We start from the raw sequence: 24,810 nt of genomic DNA, 5'->3' as shown, positions 1-24,810 counted from the left end.
GACACTTTTTTGTTGGTAAAAGTCATATGCGAGTAGGTGTCAACTATCATGAATATCATTGTGATTTACACCAGAGAAGACAAAGGGCCGCATAATGAGCTGCATAATGAGCCTCTCATTCATCTGTGACACTGTGAAGGAGGACTTACAAGAAAGAATGTGAGAATAAAATAAATCTATATAATTTTATGTTTGTAGTTTATTAAGAATATATTTAATTATCCCACAACATAATTTAATATCCACTTGGGGGAGCAGTTAAACAGTTTATTAGGGACAATCAAAGCTTACTTTCAAACACATTTTTTGGCATCCTTACTTCAGTCACACAATCCTTCAGAAATCCTTTTAACAATCTTATTTTCTACCAAAAAAAAAAAAAAAAAACATTTATTATCATCATCATCATTATTATTATTATTAATGTTGAAAAGAGCTGAGAATATTTTTCAGGTTTTTTTAGGGGGAATAAATTGAAAGAACTGCATTGTTTTTACATTTGTTAGAGTTATCTCTATTTGTCACATTTATATTATTTACATCAAGCTTTTGAATGGTATAGTATTGTATATTGTTATTGAAACTTCATAATGTTTCACTTGCTTATACATTTAGTCAGGAATTATAGTTTGGAAAAGGTATTTGGAAAAAGTCTAACTAGTAAAATGTTTACACGTTATGTGTAAACTAGTACAAATAGATAAAAATAGACTTAGTCATGTTTATGATCTCTGCTGAATAAAGTGCTTCATTCTTTTTTCTGAGGAAATCCATTTCTCAAATCCTCAACCAAATCACATCTTTTTGGAGTGATTTATGTCTTATTCCTCTCATCGCGAAGCAAACAGTAAAATAAAATAAAAACTCGAAGAACAGTCTGGCTGCTTTTTTTCTGTGTGGGCGTATTCAAGCCGCGCGCTTCAGTTTGAATCTGAATAGCGCGTTGTAGCAACAATCACTTTCTGGGGAATAATTAACTCAAATGAAGTGAATATTCATGAGTCTATGAATATAACGTGCTTATTGCTTACAAATATTAAATTACCCAAAGAGGGAATATTTAATCATTTAAAGGTAACCTTTATTAGAATTAATTTAAGTTACTCTAGACAATCTGTTCGTCCAGCGAACTGGAAGCTAGACTTCCTTATCAAAATTCAATAAAAATACCCTTCTTACAAACTCCAAGAAATATTAATCTTCTGATCAGGAAAAAACAATATTTTCTGTGTCTGTACTACTAAGATTAATGAAATTAATTCATATTAAACAAAGCTCGTAGCGTAGATCACACGATTCAGGGACTTCGATCTCAATGAGCAATAAAACAATTCAATTCAAGCAAATTATAGGATTTAATAAAAACAGACTAAAGAGTACATAACTACAATTCACACGGAGTAAATATGAGTATATAGCAAAACGAAAATACAATTTTAAACAAGGTAAACGAACAAGAATAATAATTAGATAAATGAGAGAGAGCGAGATAAAAAGAGAGAGGGGGGGGGGGGAGAAAGTGAAAGTGAGAACCAATCTCAGCGTGACAATTTCAAACAGTTAACTTTGCAAGAGACCCCAAGTCATTGAATAATTTCACAAACACGGAATAGCCTAGACAACCTTAAACAGCAATTTTAGTTGCGATATAAGAAAGTACTTGCTTTGATCTGGCTCTTGTGTGTAGCTGCGCTCAAATTGTCCGGTCCGTGCGGCCTCAGCGTGGTTATTTCCAGAGCAGATGATGCGCAAGCTCGATGGTTAACGCGAAGGTAAACTTTGCCAAAAGATGACTAGACTTAAGTTCGTTTGGCTCGTGAAGGCAATTGAACGAAGTCAAATATCAGAAGACAATAAAAAAAAACTAGAATGAAACGAAAAGTAAAGAAGAATAAACGGAGAACTTCTTGAAGTCCGGTTGCAAAGCTGGGAATCCTCTTTTCTCTCTGGCGGAATGCCCAGAATACAGGTTTCCCTGAGCTTTTACGTAAATCTAGGTTTACACCTATTTTTCAGTACCAATGAAGTGTAAACAAACTAAGGCGGGAAAAATCTTCTTTGTTTGCTGATCTCCGCCCACTGGTCTAATTTATGTCAATGCCAAGATTAAACATTTTTCTTAAGCAAGATCGTTCCTCTGAAACAATGCATCTTTTTGTAAATTGCTATCAAGATTCGTTACAGTCGTGTTTTTATGATTATACAGACACCAAGAACTATGATTTTACCAATCCCGTATCCAAAGGTACAGAGTTATTCTTAACTAAATGCATATAAAATTTGCATTAAACACACAGTAACATTCATATATTCCACTATGCCGCATACATACATTTGAGCACAAAAAGGGAGACATTAAAATAGATTTAGAGGTAGCAAACTGGAAGCTAGACTTCCTTATCAAAATTCAATAAAAATACCCTTCTTACAAACTCCAAGAAATATTAATCTTCTGATCAGGAAAAAACTATATTTTCTGTGTCTGTACTATTAAGATTAATGAAATTAATTCATATAAAACAAAGCTCGTAGCGTAGATCACACGATTCAGGGACTTCGATCTCAATGAGCAATAAAACAATTCAATTCAAGCAAATTATAGGATTTAATAAAAACAGACTAAAGAGTACATAACTACAATACAATGTGTGCGTCTCATGACTGTGTGTGCATCTATTTCACTGGAATGTGCGATCAAGAAGGGGGGGTGTTTGTCTTCCCTTTTGAAGTTCGATATCGCATCTCTGGATAGTCTCCGAGGTGTTATAACTCTCATCCACGCCAGGACATTGCCGTCATGGCGGCGCCCAGGGTGGTGAGTTATGTTGTAAGAGGGTTGTAAAACGAAAGTCCTTGTTTTTTTTCTTTAACTCACGTTCTGGTCTTTGAGTGTAGAATGTGTCAAAAGGGTCAGGATTCATTAATATGGAACAGATGGTTGAATCCCATCCGCTCATTGGTGTTACAGCGTTAAGCGCGGGGGCATGGTCACATTAGATATAATGAACAGAGACATGAAAAATAGACATCGCGTTGTTTTCATATGGATTACTTTATCTCAGAATATTTGTTTTCGGCAGCACTTGTTTAGTTTAAAAGTAGACATTTCAGGCTTTCTATAGATATCTCTCTAATGTCTCTTCGTTGAGTATTCACGGAGTTACAGTTCATTTTAATGACGTGTTTGTAAATGAAGATCAGAGCACACAAAGGCTGCAGACAGCGCACCTTGTTTGTTATCTTTATTTTAAAAGTGCACAAAGGTGTTTTGTTATTATGTCTGTATCCCAAAAAAGTAGACCCTTTACAGATTCGATTGATGTATTGCTCTTATCTGTACGATTAAAACTGAGAGTGTAATTTAAGTTCTTTTCGGGGTTATCCGGAGAAAATGACTCAAAACGCATATATGCGTTAATCGACTTCAAAGGGTTAATAACCAAAGTCATCAACCATTCTCTACATACTGGTCATGTTCCATCTGCTCTTAAAACTGCTGTCATCAAACCCCTTCTAAAAAAACCCACTTCAGACCCTGAAGTTCTTGCAAACTACAGGCCTATTTCCAACCTTCCATTCTTGTCCAAAGTTCTAGAAAAAGTTGTTGCTGCCTATCTTCAGGATCATCTAAATTCAAACTCCCTTTTTGAAAAATTTCAGTCCGGTTTCCGTTCCGCTCATAGTTCTGAAACAGCCCTGATCAGGATCACAAATGACCTGTTGATGGCCGCTGATACCGGCACACCATCGGTCCTCATTCTACTGGATTTATCTGCAGCTTTTGACACGGTTGATCACAATATCCTCCTTCAGCGTCTCCATCATTCTTTCCGCCTCTCTGACACTGCTTTGAGCTGGTTCCAGTCCTACCTGTCTGGAAGAACAGAGTATGTTTCCTTGGGAGGTGTAAAGTCTCAGACGCATACAGTCACTTGTGGTGTCCTGCAAGGGTCGGTTCTCGGCCCGATTCTGTTCACCATTTATACTCTTCCCCTTGGCCACATAATCAACAGGCATGGAATATAATTTCATTGCTATGCCGATGACACTCAGCTATATATAAAAACCAACCTCACTTCATCTACAGCCACTCTGTCATCTCTGAGCTCCTGTCTTGAGGAGATTGAGGCATGGATGAAGGCAAACTTCCTACAGCTAAATAGCTCCAAAACAGAAGCTATTTTAGTTGGTACACCACACCAGGTCCAGTCATCACCTATAACGCACATCACCTTCTCTGGTCAAAACAACATCTGTGTAAGATCTCCTTCTATCATCTCAGGAACATTGCTAAACTCGGTCCCACACTTGGTCTGTCAGATGCTGAAAAACTTGTCCATGCTTTTGTATCCTCCAGGCTGGACTACAGCAACGCTCTCCTTATTGGGATTCCTAGCAAAAGTCTACAAAAATTACAACACATTCAGAACAGTGCTGCCAGGATCCTAATGAGGATAAGAAAATGACCATATCACACCCATCCTTCACTCACTCCACTGGCTCCCTGTCTCATACAGGATAAACTAAAAAATCATCTTACTTACCCATCAATGCATCCATGGAAATGCACCCCCTACTTAAAGGAACCACTTGCAACTCAAAACTCTTCATGCAACCTCCGTTCTGGAAACAAAGCCCTTCTTTAACCATCCAGAACTAAGCTCCACACAATGGGGGATAGAGCCTTCTGCTAAGCCGCACCGCGTCTTTGGAATTCCCTTCCAGAAAACCTAAGGGCTCCTCAAGCCATAGACTCTTTTAAAGAGCCACACAGATGGGAAATCAAAAATTACCTGTATTACAGTGTATGATGTAGCTGTCCATCAGTGTAAACAATGTGCAAAGTAATTAAACCAAAAAGTACACGATTTATAATGTTATTGGCTTCTAAAGTAAGGAGTCGACTCTGAATCGCTGAAACGAGTCGTTATAGATTTAAAATCTTTTGCCCATCTCTATGTACGTCACTAGGAACACTTTGCATAATAATCTCCGCCTACCGTCTTGGGGAAAACAAAGCTCTGACCTGCCCCACCCCCCCACACAGACGCTCTGGTTGGTGTGATAGCATCATGTCGAGGAGACAGTGTGTTTTTAATTGTAAAGGCAAGTTTGTTTTATTTTCACTGCCAAATAATGAAGATCAGAAGAACCAATGGCTAAAATTCATTTTTACCACAATACCAGAGCAGTACAACAAATCCCTTTTGTTGTGTTCACAACATTTCACTGATGACTGCTTTTCTAATCTCGGTGAGTACAAGGCGGGATTTTCAAAGCGTTAATGGCCATAAAAGAGGGTTCATTACCAACTTTATTTAGACCAACGAGCATCTACGAATCACAACGCGAAGTATGATTATGAAGTTATGTGTTTGTTTTCTCCCGAGCATCTTATCAGTATGTGTGCTGTCTGCAGCCTTTCTCTGCGCTGATCTTCATATACAAACACGTCATTAAAATGAAGTGTAACTCCGTGAATACTCAACGAAGAGACATGAGAGAGATATCTATAGAAAGCTTGACATGTCTTCTTTAAAACTAAATAAGTGCTGCTAACAGATATTCTGTCATAAAGTAATCCATATGAAAACAACGCAATGTCCGTTTTTCCGTCTCCCTTGATTATATCTAATGTGACCACGCCCCCGCGCTGAACGCGCTATTCAGATTCAAACTGAAGCGCGCGGCTTGAATACGACCACACAGAAGAAAAAGCAGCGAGACTGTTCAAGTTTTTTATTTTACTGTTTGCTTCGCGATGAGAGGAATAAGACATAATTCACCCCAAAAATATGCTAACGCATTGTTTACCATGAAGTTGTGTGCGGAACAACCAATCAAACCTGACTATGTCAGTTGACCAATCAGAACACAGTATGCTACCGAAAGGTGGGGTTTAAGGAAACTGAATCTTTTGAACAGCTTCGCGCGAACCGTTTGGGGATCTCTGAGAATTGAGGTAATTTTAAAGTGATATTTTGACAAAATGACAATGTTTTTTAACCTTGGATGGATTTAAACCTATTGTACAGGACTTATAAACAGTGATAGGAAGCTTAGAATTTTCATATTACTGGTTCTTTAAGAAAGAACTAAAAACCTTTCTTTTTAAACAAGCATTTTTTACTTTTTGCTAACTTTTTAAGTTTTCTTTCTGGTTTTTAATTTTGTTTATGTGTAGCACTTTGGGATTTTTGTTAACTATGAAAAGTGCTTTATAAATTAAATATATTATTATTATTATTATTATTTGACACTATAGTGCAGAGATGGGACCAAGTCACACATGTGCAAGTCTCAAGTCCCAAGTATTTTTTTCTTGGGCAAGTCAAGTCAAGTCACAAGCTATGTCAAGTCAAGTTAAGTCCAGTAGTAGGTCAAGTCAAGTCCAAGTCAAGTCACCTTATTATTGTAATTTTACCTGCAGAATCTGATTTTAATAAAGTTAAAAGACAAGATATAAGTAACTGTCAGTAAATTAAAATAATTTGCATTTGCATTGTAAATACTCATGTTCAGTAAAATACATCATGGAATCAAACAAAATTGTAACTTCATAAAATTATTTATTTTTCACTTCTGCCAACAGTGTTTGAAATGATTTACATTTTCAACATTGAGTCCATAAAACAAATAACAGCTAAACATCCAAAAGACTCCTCTCTGAACACCTCTCTCTCTCTCAAACACAGTTTACATACAACATTAAACTTTGTTGCAGAATCTGTGAAAATGTGAGTAATTTTCTAAAAATAAGAGAGATCATACTAAATGCACGTTATATTTTATTTAGTACTGTCCTGAGTAAGATATTGTACATAAAAGATTTTAACATTTAGTCCACAAGACAAAAAAAATGCTGAAATTATTAAAATAACCCCACTCAAAAGTTTGGGAACCCTTGGTTCTTAGTACTGTGTGTGGTCACCTGATGATCCTCGACTGTCTTTCTGTTTTTTGATGGTTGTGCATGAGTGCCTTGTTTGTTCTGAACAGTTAAACTGAGCAGCGTTCTTCAGAAAAATCTTTAAGGTCCTGCAGATTCTTTAGTTTACCAGCATCTTTTCATATTTGAACCCTTTCAAGCAGTGACTTTATGATTTTGAAATGCATCTTTTCAGACTGAATACATTTGAGGGACTCAAACACAACTATTAAAAAAGGTTCAAACGTTCACTGATGCTCCAGAAGGAAACAAGAGCTGGGGGGTGAAAACTTTTGAACACGATGAAGCTGGCCAAATTTGTCTTATTTTGTTGAAATATAATTTTTTTCCATTTAGTTCTGCCCTTCGTAAGCAACAGAAGTTACTTGTATGTTTCCAGGTACACAAATTATGTACAATTTACCTAGATCTTTAAATTCTGAAAGTTTTCATTATTATTTCAATAATTTCAGCATTTTTTTTTTTTTTTTTTTTTTGTCGTGGACTAAATGTTAATAACTTTTATGTACAATATCTTACTCAGGACAGTACTAAATAAAATATAACATGCATTTAGTATGATCTCTCTTATTTTTTGAAAATTACTTGCATTTTCACAGATTCTGCAAAGGGTGCCCAAACTTTCGAGCCCCACTGTGTATATATTCGGTTTAAGCCCCCTTAGCCCAGCCCTAGCGTTTTTTGGAACGCGTTTTTTTTTTGACGGCCTGCTAGCGGATCGTAAGGGGACGTTCACATAGCACGTCTTTTGCGCGCGCAAGTTCGTTATTTCCAATGTAGGCGCGCGGTATGCGCGCTCATAATGGAAGCAACGCGGTGCGACGCGCTCGTTTTTTCCAGGCGCGTCCGCAACGCATCGAGTTAAATACATCTCAACTTTTCAGAGAGCCGCAAGCACACCGCGGGTCATGTGACAAGAACTAACCAATCAGCTTCATTTTTTCCCGTAACAACGTTGAAAGCTCAGCCAAGATGAAGGAACAGCTGATCATAGCGGTATATGGATTGCCATTTTGAAATAAATTTAGTAGCAGAGCTACTGCAAGCGATTTATAGAGCTGCAAATCCATTTATCCTTTGCTGAAATTTCTGCGTCTTCATGGAGAGAGCACGTCACGGAGAGAGCTCGTCATGGTTGCTTAGCAACGGCAGACGCCTCAGGGGCGCAACTGCCCGAGCGCTTTGGAAAGAAGGAGAAAGCGGCGCACCCAGCGTTTTCCACGCGTTTTTAGGCGCGAATTATTGAAGACAAAAGCAATGACCGTCGGTAACCCTCTGGCTGACATGTTGATGTGATGTGATATGATATCTGATCTAAGTGGGCGTGGTGTGCGTAAGGTAGAGAGGACATGACTGATGATAGTGTCCTGATCCAGTCACGACGCTATTCTCAGCCTGCACTCCAGCTGAGTAATCAACTTTATTTTTAAAAATAATTTATATATTTTAGATTTAAACTGAAAACATGATGTGATTAACACTCAAGTCATTCAAGTCATCGTCTCTCAAGTCAAGTCAAGTCCCGAGTCTTTAACTTCCAAGTCCAAGTCAAGTCTCAAGTCATAAAAATAGCGACTCGAGTCGACTCGAGTCCAAGTCACCAAGTCACAAGTCCCCATGTCTGCTATAGTGTGATGTCATCAAGTTTAGACACACTTTGAAGTGGGGAACAGATGCCAACTCTCACGTCTGGTGTAGACACAGACAGTGACTGCTCTATTTACAAATAAGTTATATAAGAAAAAAAAAAAAACTAAATTTTAATCTGAACAGCTCTTAACGCTGAGTGGATGGTTAGATGCATGATGGGCTGTTTTTAGGCCATATGGTATGGCCCAGCACTAAAAGCAAGTAAAGAAGGCTCCCTTTAAAATCACTTAAGTTGTCAATTAATAAAGCTCTTTTTTTTACATTGTGCGCATTTTGTTGATTATAATGAGAGAACTTAAGTTAAACATGAGTATGGTTTATTAATCGATCCATTCTTTACAGTGTTAATTTCGTTGACTAAATATTTTCGTCATTATTTTCGTCAAGAATATATTTTTGCCGACGAAAACGAAACGAAAACTAAAATAGAAGGCACTGATGGAGACTAAAACTATGACTAAATTGATTGACATTATCGTCAACGAATAAAGGACGAGACGAAAATAGACTGTGACGAAAATCAAATCAGCAGACGGGAGAGATGCGAGGAATGAGCAAAAGAACCGGCAAAACAGAACAGACTGCATGAGAGAAGAGAACCAATCAGAGCCTGACTTATTGAGACGTGAAGCGAAGGTTTTCAGTTTTTATGAGCTACCGGGAAATCGGCATTCGTAGAGGTGATAGGGACTTTAAGCAACAGCCTCTGGTGGAACGGCAACGCCATTCTGGCGTTGTATTGCGCCTGCGCGAATTTAACTGCTACTTTGTGACGTTCTAATTTAACGGTCTACTACGGGAGAACAGCTGATTTGCCGGAGTCGCTACAACGTGAGAGGTTAGGTAAATAAATGTTATGTTTTTAGACTTATTTACATCATACAATATTAAAAACTCCTCTTCTGACAAAAGATTGTCATTTAACGCCAAAAGCAATCCTTCTCTTGCTTTTTTAAATTATATATTTTTTTGGATCTCAATAAATGAATTAATGCTGCGTTGCGCTGTTCTGTTTTACCGTTGCTTAGTGACTTTTACGTTCTTGGCTACAGCGGTGTGACGGCAAACTTCCGGTCGCTGTAGCCGTTCCATTCGCAGCTGTTGCTTAAAGTCCCTACTGTCTAAAAGAGCGACAAAATGTCCACAGCTCACTTCACGTTTGACGACGAACAAAACAAAAAGTGTAAAGCATGCAGAGCGCTCATTCGTGGCAAGAACACAACCAATTTGAAAAGACATTTACAGACGAGCCACCCGGACATTTTCTCAAATGTAATTTTACAACGATGTTCTTTTGTTTATTGAGCTAAGCAAAATTGGAATAGTGCAGTGCGTAGATGTTGTAGCATTAAATATTACGAACTGAAAAGTACTGTAAAATAGCCCCTTCTTCAAATTAGATGCGAGCACAATACTAATACGTAATATCATGATAAATACATTTGATTAATACTAATGTTTAGTATATTTTATAATGTTCTACTTGTTGACAATATCACAAATATTTCTATATTAGTCATGTGAAACATGAATGTTCACATCCTATCATTATACATACTAATCTAGCAATATTGTAGTATTTAAAACATACAATATTGCTAGACAAATGAATACCTTATAAAATCTTGTTACTTTTTTTATCCGCCTAGCTGCCAACTTATTAAATATTTACTTTAAATGTATGCACTTATTGTTCAGCTCAGCTGTAAGCTTTAAGGGCCTGGACCTAACGTTATTTTTCTTTTATTGATGGTCAATTGGCAGCTAGTTATTGTTTACATTATCATGACAGTGTTTGTTGCTGCATAAAAGCTTTTGAATCGAAATAAAGACACAGTTGTGTTGAAATAAAGTTGAATTTGTGTTTTATATATTTTGGTTAAGTTTGTTTCCTATACCAGCTGTAAAAAATTGTCTAGTAAATCTGTTATTGATTTTAGTCTTATTTTAGTCGACTAAAATACCAAGCAATTTTAGTCGACTAAAATACCAAGCAATTTTAGTCGACTAAAATAAGACTAAAATTAAAACAAATCAGATGACTAAAACTTGACTAAAACTAAAAAGAATTATAGTCAAAAGACTAAGACTAAAACTAAATTTAAATTTAGTGTCAAAATTAACACTGATTCTTTAGAGTTTCAAAGATTTAGCTAAATCGTGCAGGTTTAATTTATTTGTTTCTTGTTTTAGGCTAATTAGGCATAAATAATGTGAAAGAAATTATACAGTGCTTCACGTTTAAACATGCAACAATTTCTTAATCAGTTTAAAGACAAATGTCTTTTTCCCAAGAAGTTATCTGTCAAAATAAAAGACAGGTAACGAAAAACAAAAATGCATGTTTTATTAAAGGAATTTTAAAATTAAAATTAAAATATAGGCATAACATATGAAAATATTGACATTGCATATTAATCCAGCCTACCCCCGCTACCACTTTTAATGCTCTGATGCAAAGTAAACCACAATTTATTTTGAATAATATAACACATAATTCATATAATATAAATAATACTGCAGAATTTTCTTCATCACTACTCCAGTTTTCAGTGTCACATGATCTTTAAGAAATCATTACAACTTATTTGACTCGAGAAACAATTCTGATAATTAACAATATTCAAAACAATTTTGCTTCTTCATATTTTGTGTGGAAATGGTGATACACTTTATTTTTCAGGATTTTTTGATAAATATAAAGTTGAATGAACAGCATTTATTAGCATTTGTTAAATGTTAATTACATTTGTTAATTAATTTATTAAATAGAAAACATTTTAAATGGATTCACTCATCTTTTGTCGCTTTCATGCATGAGTAAAATTATTAATTTTGCTCTTTTTAAAAAAATCTTATACAGAGGTTTGAGTATAAATATTAAGCAGAAAAACTGTTTTTAACATTGATAATAATCAGAAATGTTTCTTGAGCAGCAAATCAGCATATTAGAAATAAACATATCTTTTATAAATGTTTCTAATGATGAAAGTTGCGCTTTGAAACATTTGAGCGCTTTGAACTTCCCTGCAGATGGCGCCGCAAGCTTGTACAGCACTCTCAGGACCATTCCATCCATGATTTTTCTTTTCGCAGTTCATTTAGGTAATAGCTTAAAGTCATTTGCACAATTTCAATCAACATGCAGTAACCAACAAACCCAGAGCTTTGTGCTGCCTTGGAGCTCAGCTGGCAAACCTGTTTGAATCAGAGCTTAGTGTCCCAATCTGTCTCTTTTGTCACTTGATCTCAGTAGTGTTGACATTGATGCAAGCAGAATTTTTTTTTTTCACACAAGAGTGGCAGAGATATAGGAACTGACTGACTGTAGTGAGATTATGACCTGGCATTTTGTTGATTCCAAAATCAATCCTGCCGATGACATCACAAGATGCAAAACTTTTGCCTTAAAACTTTGGCCTTTTTTGGCCAATAATATGAGATAATGAAACAAAAGTCCACTGTTTCCCTCCTTACCTTTAGATCATTGTACTAAAAGTCTGAAGTCTAAAATTGAAGATGAAGAGCTAGCTTTTGTAGACTCACTATTCCAACCACATATCTTGCCTTGCTTGATTGTAATAATTTCCAGTCCTATCACCAAATACCCCAGCTACTGCTCGGTTAGCTGCAGATGACTACTGACAGAACCTGTCCTCTTCCTCAGAAGAGTCAAATAGCGCGAACAGTACCTGGTACTTTTTTTAGTACCACCTTTGTCGAGGTTCCAAGTGAACCGTACAGTTACCAAAACGTGATGTGTAATCTCCGCTGATCATTGATTGGCCAAAGAGTATTGCCACTACCTGCGCCACTGAACTTGCGACACAAACACAACAGAACATAATTTAAATCAGCAAGGCCAGCGAAGGATTGAACCCAACTGTTTTGTACAAGCACACCTCTTTTAACAACCAAAAATGGCTGTTTCGTCGAAGCGGATCCGGCAAGAGCTTGATGGGGTGACACGGAATGAAAAAGTTTTTCAGGAGTAGTGGCAGTAAAGACAGCACAATAATAATGATGTGAATAATCCTGCCCACTCTAAAGCCACACTCAACTGCAGTGGAAACGCAAACTGAGCCGTACCACTCAGTGGAAAAGCACCAAAAGATTCACTGTCAAACTCACCCATCTCAAATCAATTAAACTTTTATTGAAGAGTAGTCATCTCCTGATCCAGAATATGATAGTACTACATGACTCAACAAGGAAGGATTAAACAGCTAGATTAATTGACCTATCGGTAAGCTCCTCCCCTCAAATGCAGATGAGCCAATGGCACTCGAGTATCAGTTGCATGGGGAGCGGAACTCAAGACATCTTTAAGATTTAAGTGCAATAGAGAAACACTAGAAGTTTGATGAAGTTTATGCTACAAAAATGGAAAAATTATGTGCCCGGGGAAATTGAATCACTGATTTCAGGTATCCTGAGAGGATGGGCAATGGAATTAATTTTATTCCATTCCATTTTCTGAACGCAAACAAGACAAAATGTCCGTAACCATTCAAATTCATTTATTCTGCTCAAGCAAAACATAAATGTCATCTTGTTCTTCAGCAAGGTATCTCTGGCTAAAACTAGCTAATGTCAGTGAGTCAGTGCTAATGTACAAACCTAAATTGTGGACTGTTCTCATGTCACGTACAATGCAAGTCAAAAAAAATAAATAAATAAAGGTCTACATTTCAGTGCCACTCCATATTAAACTGGGCAAATGTTAATTAACCATAGCCTGCAGTAGCCTACATAAACATGGTTGATCCTTGGTTGATGCTTGATGTTGTCATCTGCGATCATAATGACAATAAACACGAGGCTTCTCCTGTTTGCATTGTGACCTGTAAAACCTTGCTTCCAAATAAATTGAGTTATTCAAACTCGACATCCCCTGATCAGCTGATCATTCAAAACTTTGATCAAAGACTGCAATATACATGAACTGAAAATTTACAGAAATATTAAAAAAAGAGCAACAAAAACACTGAATACTGAAAGGCAGTTAAGTTTTGACTTGCTCTAACATGGACAAACAAAGATCAGTTGTATTTTTAACCGATGTTATAAAAGAATACAGGGAAATCCTGTAACAAAATATAGGTATTTATCATTGTTAATAGGGCTGTGCAAAAAATTTTATGCGATTTTCATGCACATCTCATCAGAAAAAGACGCTCCTGTAATTAGAAGTATATCTCCAGCATGTGTGTTCAGATCAGGGTTGCCAGGTTTTCACAACAAATCCTTCCCAGTTGCTTCTCAAAAGTCTAGAACTAATTGCGATTCCAGGAGGTTCCCAGATAAAAAAAAATTGCTTCCCGGGGTTAAAATATACGTGTTTTGTTTTTTTTGTTTTTGGCATGGTTGCCAAGTCTGTGGTTGTTTTTCATGTCCGCGGGTCGAAGCGACAATACCAATAACGTGATATTTAGACCCTAAAATGCAAATTTTACCACGGGAACCATGCCATAAAACTTATATTTTAAACCCGGAAACCAATTTTTTATCGGGGAACCTCCTGGAAACGCGATTGGGCTAGTTTTGAGAAGCAACTGGGCAGGATTTGTTGTGAAAACCTGGCAACCATGATCTGAACGCACGTCCTGGAGATTTACTTCTAATTACAGGAGCGTCTTTACTGATGAGATGGGCATTAAAAAAAAAATCGCATTCGATTTTTTGCACAGCCCTAATTGTTAATGTTAGTTAATGCATTACCATCATAATAAAAGCATTTTCAGCATTTATTTTAATATAGAACAATAGACTGTGACATGCCTAGTATGTATTTGGATTTCTTGCCAGCATTTGTGCATTATTGAGTTTTATGCATTTGTGGCAGGTTTTGATATGCATTTTACTTCATGCAAAAAAAAAACAACAACAACAACAACAACAACAGGCAAGGTGACAGTACCTTATGTCCGTTAAGCTCCACTTTAGGGTTATTTTCAATTTCCCACAAGCCTTCATTAAACCCCTTCCTTTTGTTAGGTTTGCCATATTTGTCTTTATTAGGCAAATATGGAAAGATGTCTTTTGGACCCAAGAATGCTCTGAAATTTTAAACAGAGAGCATATAAATCACATCTGTTCAACCATTGCTCAATTGCAGGATCAGAAATTAAATTAACTTGCCTTTTTCAATTTTGACCATTTGAAGCTCCACAACATTAGGGTACAACAGGGCAATACATGCCCTGGGGTAAAAAAGCATCTTTGATATTATGTTCATCTTAACCACTAGATGTAAAAAAAAAAAAAAAACGTGGCATAGCACTTTCCAAAACATCCGTTTTTCAAGATGCACTAAAGGCGCACAGGACATAACAATCATTAAAACACTAAACAAAATTATAAATGCAAAACTTTTGTTTTTGGTCCCATTTTTCATGAGCTGAACTCAAAGATCTAAGACTTTTTCTATGTACACAAAAGGCCTAAAAAATGTATAAAAAAGGTACACGCTTTTCTGAGCACTTAAAGCTCTTTACATTGTCAGGGGGTCTCTCCTCATCCACCACCAGTGTGCAGCATCCACCTGAATGATGCAACGGCAGCCATAATGCGCTAGAACGGCCTTCACACAACAGCTTACTGGTGGAGAGGAGACAGAGTGATGAACCCAATCAGCAGATATGGGGATTGTTATAAGGCCATGATGGTCAGAGCCCAATGGGTGAATTTGGCCAGGATACCGAGGTCACACCTCTATACTTTTCTAAATACATCCTAGGATTTTTTTATACCACAAAGAGTCAGGACCTCGGTTTAACATCTCATCCGAAGGACGGTGCTTGTTGACAGTATAGTGTCCCCATCACTACACTGGGGCATTAAGACCCACACAGACCACAGGGTGAGCACCTCCTCCTGGCCTCACTAACACCTCTTCTAGCAGCAACCTAGTTTTCCCAGGAGGTCTCCCATCCAGGTACTGACCAGGCTCAACCCTGCTTAGCTTCAGTGGGTAACCAGTTTTGGGCTACAGGGTGACATGGCTGCTAGCCATGGTAGTGTTAGTGAGCACTTCTCCTTTTCTGAGATAATCCATCCACCACATAGGTGTGGCATATCAAGATGCTGATTAGACAGCATGATTATTGCACAGATTTGCCTTAGGCTGGCCACAATAAAAGGCCACTCTAAAATGTGCAATTTTACTGTTTTGGGAGGTCTGAAAACCAGTTAGTATCTGGTATGACCATTATTTGCCTCATGCAACACATCTCCTTCTCATAGAGTTGATCAGGTTGTTGATTGTGGAATGTTGGTCCACTCCTCTTCAATGGCTGTGCGAAATTGATAAATATTGGCAGGAACTGGAACACGCTGTCGTATATGCTGATCCAGAGAATCCCAAACAAGCTCAATGAGTGACATGTCCGTTGAGTATGCTGGTCATGCAAGAACTGGGATGTTTTCAGCTTCCAGGAATTGTGTATAGATCCTTGCAACACGGGGCATTGGTGATGGTCATTGGTGATGGAGGTGATGGTCGTGGATGAATGGCACAAAATGTGCCTCAGGATCTCATCAAGGTATCTCTGTGCATTCAAAATGCCATCAACAAAATGCACCTGTGTTCATTCTCCATAACATATGCCTGCCCATGTCATAACCACACCAACACAATGGGCCACTCGATCCACAATGTAGACATCAGCAAACCGCTCACCCACATGATGCCATACACACTGCCACTGCCTTTATAGTGAAAACCAATATTCATCCGTGACATCTCCAGAATACCAGACACCATCGAATTACAACGACGAACTGTAGTCAGGTTGAGACCCCGATGAGGATGCAGCAGCTGTCAGGGTGGCTGGTCTCAGACGATCTTGGAGGTGAAGATGCTGGATGTGGAAGTCCTGGACTGGTGTGTTTATACATGGTCTGTGGTTCTGAGGCCAGTTGAATGTACTGACTCCGAATTCTCCGAAACGCAATTTGGAGATGGCTTACGGTAGAGAAATTAACATTCAATTTATGGGCAACAGCTGTGGTGGACATTCCTGCAGTCAGCATGTCAATTGCACGCTCCCTCAAAAATTGCGACATCTTTGGCATTGTGCTGTGTGATAAAACCGCACATTTAAGAGTAGCTTTTTATTGTGGCCAGCCTAAGGCACACCTGTTGAATAACCATGCTGTCTGATTAGCATTTTGATTTGCTACACCTGTGAGGTGGATGGATTTATCTCGGCAAAGGAGAAGTGCACCCTAAAACAGATTTAGACAAAGAGCAATAGGCCTTTTGTGTACATAGAAAAAGTCTTAGATTGTTTCTGTATTTTTAAATATATTTTTCTATATTAACATTTTAATGACAGTATATTTAAATGATGTGTTAAAGGCCCCCTTGCCACCTCATACATTTATATGATTTTTAAATAAAATAAACAACTTTATTACTTAAAAGATATATATATTTTCACGCAAAATCTCTTGCTCCATTAATGTTTAATACAATGTATATGTTTCTTCTGCAATTATACATTTTAGGCACGATGAATAGCACCTTTTTTCTTAAGGTGGGCCTATAGCCCCGTTGTACTCTACAACACTTAAGTAAATTTGTTGGCTAATCTCTACTTACGTTTCATGAGTGCCAAAAAAGAAGATAGGAAACTTTATATTTGATGGTTTGACAGCTCCATATGGAATCTCGTCAATCTGAAGTGGGACAGTAGCACATATTAAACATGAAACAGCAGCATAGATAAACCATAAATAGCAAAGCACTAAACATTCTTAAGACAGTAGCATTTGATTGTAATGAGTTATTAATAAAAATAAAGGTAATTTGGTAGTGTTTTCTCACCCTTGCAGGCCAGTGGGGATAACCCTTCATTTTAGCAAAAATCAGATCACCAGGTTTGAAATCCCGAGCCATGTCCCGACAGATGGATCACCTCCTTTGAGACATATCAAAACATTTCCATTATTTGAAAAATTCTGATTTTTCACCTGAGATTCAGAGCCAAATTACAGGGGGTTAAAATGGCTTCAGAAAGATGTCAGCATATTGATGTTCATTGTACACAGAGATTGGTAAGTCTCTTAGTAAAATCTTTTTAGTAATGTTCCATGTTGCATTATGGGCCAGTGGTGACAATTCAAAATGTGAAGAGCGCACTTGACCATGTCAGAGCATTTTTTGCACTCAGACAGGTATGCCTATGCATACTGTTTTGACAGAGGGAAACAATATAAATGTATAGTTTCAACATTACATATACTACACACATTCCTCTTTAAAATACAGTAAGCTGTGTAATACTAGGTGCATACCAAGTTGCTAAAAGTTCATGGTTACAGGTTATTATCCGAAGGTTCTTGGCTATTTTCTCTATCGGTTACAGCCACTGGATAGAAGAGTCAGACTGTTGTGCTTTGAACTCAGTGTTTATTTTCAACATTTTCATTAGTTGTGTCTCTGCATAATTCCACCCGACTACCTCGTCCATCTCTCCCTTTTTCTCTCTCCCTGTCATTCCATTTTGCCCTCTACTCTTGCAATATCTTGCATACATTCTACTTTATTTAAACCTTACCATTTTGATTTTTACATAATACTCCTCTTACTTCCCATAAGAAATGTCCTAATTTCTAATGCTTTTAACCCAAATTCCATCTAATAACATTTGTTGTCATTATTTGTTTTTTTCAATTATGAAACAATGAGAAAAATAAGCCCATTACACTGGTAAACAACTTAACAGTGACATTTAAAACACACCAATTACGCTATGCGTACTGTATTATAACAATCAAGTTACATCAGTACCTCAAGGTTAGATTATTGTAATGCTTTATTGGGTGGTTGTTTTTCATGCTTAATAAACAGGTCCAAAATGCTGGTCCAAAATGCACAAGCTAGAGTTCTTACCAGAACCAGGACGTATAGCCATATTACCCTGGTTCTGTCAACACTGCATTGGCTCCCTATTAAACACTGTATAGATTTTAAAATCTTGCTTATTTTTTATAAAGCCCTGAGTGGTTTAGCACCTCAGTATTTGAACAAGCTCTTATTGCATTATAGTCCTCCATGTACGCTGCATTCTCAAAACTCTAGCCATTTGATAAAACCCAGACAATCATAATCAACTGTGGGCGGCAGATAATTTTTCCTATTTAGTGCCCAAACTCTGGAATAATCTACCCTAGCGTTGCTACGGTGGCAGACACACTCTATCAGTTTAAATGTAGATTAAAGACCAATCTCTTTAACCTGGCTTACACATAACACATTAACACTTTTATAATATTCAAATCTGTTCAAAAGAATTTAGGCTACATTAATTAGGTGAACCTGAACAGAGAACACTTCCCATAACACACAATGTACTTGCTACATCGTTATAAGGATGAAATCTACGCTAAAATTCTGTATCCAGTGATTGAGTGATTCGGTAGCTAACCGGAAATCACTAAACTGCAGTGTTTTGAACTTAAATATTATATATATATATATATATAGGGGTGTCACGATTTCGATTTTAAATCGAAATCGATCGAAATTAAGTTAAAGTCTCAAACTTCGAACTAAAAAATGGAATCGTCGATGCTGCCACGCCCCCATGTTGTATGACGGCAAATCAATGACAAAAATAACCGAGCATTCAACTGATGCTGGCGCGCGCGCTATATGGCTTCCGCGAGAGGAAAACTGAATCGGATGCGAAGAAACGGGAGCCCGCGAGCTCATTTCAAACTCTCGCGCGCGTGTGTGACATGTACTCTGCGCGCAATAAAAGCCCTCGCGCGCATGCTCATTGCCCACATCCTCGCGCTCGGTCATCTCACCTCTGCTCGCGCGAACAATTTTATTTTTGTCAGTCGTGGGGCGGGGCTTGCTGTTTTAGTTGTTATCTCAAATGTCATTGGTTATTCCCCTTTTCCTAAAGTCAGTATTCGACGCCTGTAAGAAAATGATTAATAATTCACTTGACTTGACCCAATGCTTCATCAGTGGGCCAGATACATGTGAGTAATCATTTCTTTTGCTTGTTTAATTTATTTTTGTCTTTAAAGGAACACTCCACCGTTTTTTGAAATAGGGCTTATTCACATTATTTCCTACATTTAGATAGGTGGGCAAATGCATTTTTGTGTCAGTGCATGCATTGTTTTAGTTTGACTGGGTCAGCGTTAGCTTAGCTTAGCACAATGAATGGAATCCTTTGTTGCCAGCTAGCATGGCCTGAGTAAAAGTGATCAAAAAAATAAAAAAAACCCCACCTAATTACTTCTTGTGGCCTGCGTATTCACAATGAGTACAAATAGGGATCCAGATTAACACTAGGCGATTTCCTAGGCAGATATTGGCTTGGGACTATATTATGGGGAAGCACAGGCGAAGCACTGCTACTTCGGCGAAGCACTGCTACTTCGGCGCAGAGATATCACGCAACACATGAAATCCCACGACTTCCGTCAACATACCGGCGTGAATAGTAGCTGCCTGGCTATTTTCCTTACGTACTGTAATGGCAATGAACATGGCTGATTTTGAGAGAGCCGAAGAGGGTCACTTCTCAGACAGTCAAGAACCAGAACCATACCTATTTGAACCAGAGTTTACAGAAGACGAGCTGCATGCTTTGGAAATAGAACGACAGGAGGAGGAGGTTGCGATCGCTCAACAGCCTGAGGACGTGAGGATGAGAGCCAACATGAACTGGTGGTGTGAATGTGGGGGAATATGCCAATCTATGCCGACGGAAATAGAGTGTCTGTGCTGTAGAGAGTGGGACATGTTTTTGCCATTGATGACCAGGCTCAACACGTCAGATCAAGATGAGCGTGCCCAAAGTTGTGTCACATCTACAGAGGATTTCAAGGCACTGATCCATTCTGCAGTACTCGATTTTTTTTTCCGGTGTGACAAAGTGAACTGGAAAAAACGCCCCACGCCGAATGGACCAAATGGACAGCTGTCCACAGAGTAAGTGATTATTTTAATCATGACGCATGTATAGATCGACCCATATTATACCTGTATTCACATAGAGTTGATGTTTTCATGTGTTGCGTGATATCTCTGCGCCGAAGTAGCAGTGCTTCGCCTAAGCAGCAGTGCTTCGCCTGTGCTTCCCCATAATATAGTCCCAAGTCAGTATCTGCCTAGGAAATCGCCTAGTGTTAATCTGGATCGCTATTTGTACTCGTTGTGAATACGCAGGCCACAAGAAGTAATTAGGTGGGGTTTTTTTTTATTTTTTGATCACTTTTACTCAGGCCATGCTAGCTGGCAACAAAGGATTCCATTCATTGTGCTAAGCTAAGCTAACGCCAACCCAGTCAAACTAAAACAATGCATGCACTGACACAAAAATGCATTTGCCCACCTATCTAAATGTAGGAAATAATGTGAATAAGCCCTATTTCAAAAACAGTGGAGTGTTCCTTTAATGTAATTTAATGCATTGTTTATAGAGTAGATCTTTTGTAGATACTTGATTAACTGGAATTCTTCTGATTGCTAGTGATTGGAGTCTTGTAATAAGAGATGAACATTTTACAGACTGTAATGATGCACACACACACACATACTGTACATACATTATATATATATATATATATATATATATATATATATATATATATATATATAAATCTAAATGAATGACAGTGAAGTGTTTAACAAGTGTTTTATCTTTAATCTTTTAAATAGATACATCGTAATATTTGTAGGTTAGTTTAGTCATTTTTAATTGTTTTTGTTTGTTTTGTTATGAACTTGAATGTCATCTATTGTGAAGAAGACTGCACTTACAAAAGAGAAACTGGATGGCAGTTTATTTTAAGTTTTCAATTGGCTAAAGATATAAGTTATTGTTACATTATGTTGTTAATAAAAGTTTTAAATTTGACAGTGTAATGTGGTACATTGCAAACAAAGGTCAGATATTATATTACATAAAAGTCTAGTTTGAAAAATGACAATCTGTGCTTTAAAAAGAATAAATGTAAAAATCGAGAATCGAATCGAACCGTGACCTTAGAATCGAAAATGCAATCGAATCGAGGATTTGGAGAATCGTGACACCCCTAATATATATATATATATATATATATATATATATATATATATACATATATATATATATATATACATATATATATATATATATATATACATATACATATATATATATATATATATATACATATATATATATATATATATATACATATATATATATATATATATATACATATATATACATATATATATATATACATATATATACATATATATATATATACATATATATATATATATATATATATATATATATATATATATATATATATATATATAAGAGCTGCAACTAACGATTATTTTTTCTGTCGACTACTCTAACAATTATTTTTTCTGTCGACTAATCTAACGATTATTTTTCTTACAATAAATTAATCTTATGTTCTTTTTTTAATTAGCTAATGAATAACTTTACAAAAAAAAATATAAGTACAACTTCTAATATAATATTTCAACCTTTATTTTTTTTCAACCAATGTGGTTGACGTTTTTATAGTATAAAATAATAAAGAGCCAAAGAAAATTATTTTACAATGGTAAATATGAGTTTATGATAGCGTTTATAATTAAACCACAGTAGCCATAAATTTACAGTTTTCTGAGACGTCATGATTTTCTTTAGCATCACAAACTGTCACAGAGTGACAAGCGCCCTGGCGGAACTTTTTCTTTTTGGGATATGTTCCCCTGGAGAACAATGACAGTAGAACACCAGAACGGTTCCGGTTCCCTATGAGAAGATCATGGCGGCAGGCGAAGCTTGATGAGAAAACCCACGTCAGGTGGCGATGCATGGGAATATGATCTGTGATTAGGACACGTATTAGGAGAGAGGGTTATAAAAGCCATTCTGAATGAGAGAAGCGGGGGGGGGGGGGGCATCGTGGACTCAGAGGAATACAGGCAGTGGAGGAGAGGTTGTGAAGACTTCTAACAGTTCAAGTGGGGGAAGAGGATTGTGGAAAAACACGCTGTGAGTTTGACTGAGCTTCGACTCTTTTCCTTATTGGCTTCTGATGATTACCGTGGCGACATTGGACAGTTAAGTACCATCTTTGTAATTTTAAAGACAAGAGAAAGATCTGCCGTTTCCGCTGTGGAGGCTGAGTCGTGTCTGAAAACTGGAAATTAACTAAAACGTCTTTCTGATTTCTTCGATGCCAGGGAACAACAGTGTTAAACTGACTTGTGTGCAGCCCCTGCTTATTCGATCCATTGGGAAGAAAATGCCAGCTGGATGGTGAGAGGAATGCTTTGGGTGCACCGTGAGTCCGTTCAATTTTGCAGTCCAAATGTTTAAGTGAGCACAAGTGAGTTCTTGCAGTATTCTGGTGAATTTATGTGAGTGTGGATGTGTGGTTTTTGCTTTTCACTCCAAATCACCGCTGATCACTTTCTCCCATGCTGGGGCCACTGAGCTATGTTGTTTAAATGACTCTATGTCTATCGAAGAGGTGTTATACAGAGAGGTTTTCCAGTCTCTTCTGCTTTGTGGGGCAAAGTACCGGAGTCGATAGAAAGTCCTGCAGAGACTGACACCATCCAGAGACCACGCTGGTGAGATACGTAACCTCCTCTCTGTCTGAGCCCTGTTAGCGTACAGCTGCGCTGGTGAAATACTATTAACTTCTTCTCTGCCTGAGCCCTGTGAGTGTACAGCTACGCTGGTGAGATACTATTAACCTCTTCTCTGCCTGAGCCCTGTGAGTGTACAGCTGCGCTGGTGAAATACTATTAACCTCTTCTTTGCCTGAGCCCTGTGAGTGTACAGCTATGCTGGTGAGATACTATTAACCTCTTCTCTGCCTGAGCCCTGTGAGTGTACAGTTGCGCTGGTGAGATACTATTAACCTCTTCTCTGCCTGAGCCCTGTGAGTGCACAGCTACGCTGGTGAGATACTATTAACCTCTTCTCTGTCTGAGCCCTGTGAGTGTACAGCTGTGCTGGTAAAATACTATTAACCTCTTCTCTGCCTGCCTTTGATTTCCTGTCCGCCTGTAGCTACCCTTCGAGCTCAGTTCTTCAATTGTAGACAGGGGCCCAGGCAGACCCTGCAAGCCTTTTCCTTACAACTACGAGAGCAGTTTACTCGATTGAAGGGGAGACAAGACCACGGTCTGGGAATGGAGGAGACTTTGTTAAAAGACCAATTTCTTATGGGACTCCAAGAAGGGCCCATTCGCCAGAATCTACGTTCACAGCTTCGCCGAGATCCATCATTGTCATTTGAGGACTTGCGTCGAGAGGCTTTGGCTTTGGAAATAGATCATGCCAAGACAGCCGATCCCTCGGTTTGTATGGCCGCCAGTGGTACTGGTGTCCCCATTCCGCCTGAAGTGACCGATTGGAGGCAGACGCTACACGCCAAATTGATGAGAGATGTTCGGGAGCAAATGTCTGAAATGTCTAGGATCCTTCTCGAATAATTTCGGCGAGGGCAATCTAGTGCGAGGCCCTTGCCTCGGGAGTGGTCCTACTCGGAATGGAATCGGGATCCAGGACGTTGCCCTGCTCGCTCGACTGGTCCCAGGTTCCAGTGGGACAGCCAAGGTCAACCCATCTGCAACAGTTGTGGAGAGTCGGGGCATAATAGTCACCAATGTAGCTCCCGACACGGCCCACAAGGGGGTTTTTAGAGTTACCAGCCACTATGGGTGAAGTGGTCGGGACCCCTTTCATCGACCCCCCCCCCCTGCCTGCCCCTCAAGACAGCTTGGTTGGGCATTGCCCAGTTGTGGAGATCCAGGTTAATGGTACCCAAGTCCGATGCCTGGTTGATACTGGCTCTCAAGTCACGTTGTTCTCTGAGTGTCTGTCAAAGGAGCTCTTCGAGGCTCACCATCTACAGGGGACGGAACCACCTTGGCTTAGCCTGAGGGGCGCAAATGGACTGGACATCCCTTACATCGGGTACCTTGTCATCGATTTCAAGATCCGAGGCGTCAGTGTGCAGCAGAAGGGAGTTGCTGTCGTCCGGGACCATTGTCTGGGAGCACATCGTGCCTTATTAGGCATGAATGTTATTTTGGATTGCTGGGAGGAATTAATCCATTGTAAACCTGCTCGGGCATCCCCGACGGGGGAGAGGCAGGAATGGGAACGTATTATTTCAGACTGCCGAAGGATCCAGGCTGCTAGCACTCAGGGGGA

General features: G+C 38.3%; 1 protein-coding gene across 1 annotated transcript in view; it reads right to left on the bottom strand.

Annotated features, from left to right (window-relative positions):
* The window catches only part of LOC113084027 (PC4 and SFRS1-interacting protein-like), a 48,043-nt gene that overhangs the window by 11,567 nt on the left and 11,666 nt on the right, over positions 1 to 24,810 (bottom strand). The window contains exons 2-4 of the mRNA XM_026254759.1: positions 17,430 to 17,523; positions 17,205 to 17,281; positions 14,520 to 14,658 (exon numbers count right to left, since the gene is read on the bottom strand). Of these exons, the coding sequence (XP_026110544.1) occupies positions 14,520 to 14,658; positions 17,205 to 17,281; positions 17,430 to 17,501 (288 nt within the window). The 5' untranslated portion in view covers positions 17,502 to 17,523. The remainder of the gene's footprint in view (positions 1 to 14,519; positions 14,659 to 17,204; positions 17,282 to 17,429; positions 17,524 to 24,810) is intronic.

This window comes from Carassius auratus, unplaced genomic scaffold (assembly GCF_003368295.1).
Source record: "Carassius auratus strain Wakin unplaced genomic scaffold, ASM336829v1 scaf_tig00039592, whole genome shotgun sequence".
NCBI lineage: Eukaryota > Metazoa > Chordata > Actinopteri > Cypriniformes > Cyprinidae > Carassius > Carassius auratus.
Note: the sequence above shows the minus strand (reverse complement) of the source record. Positions and strands in the feature narration are given on the sequence as shown.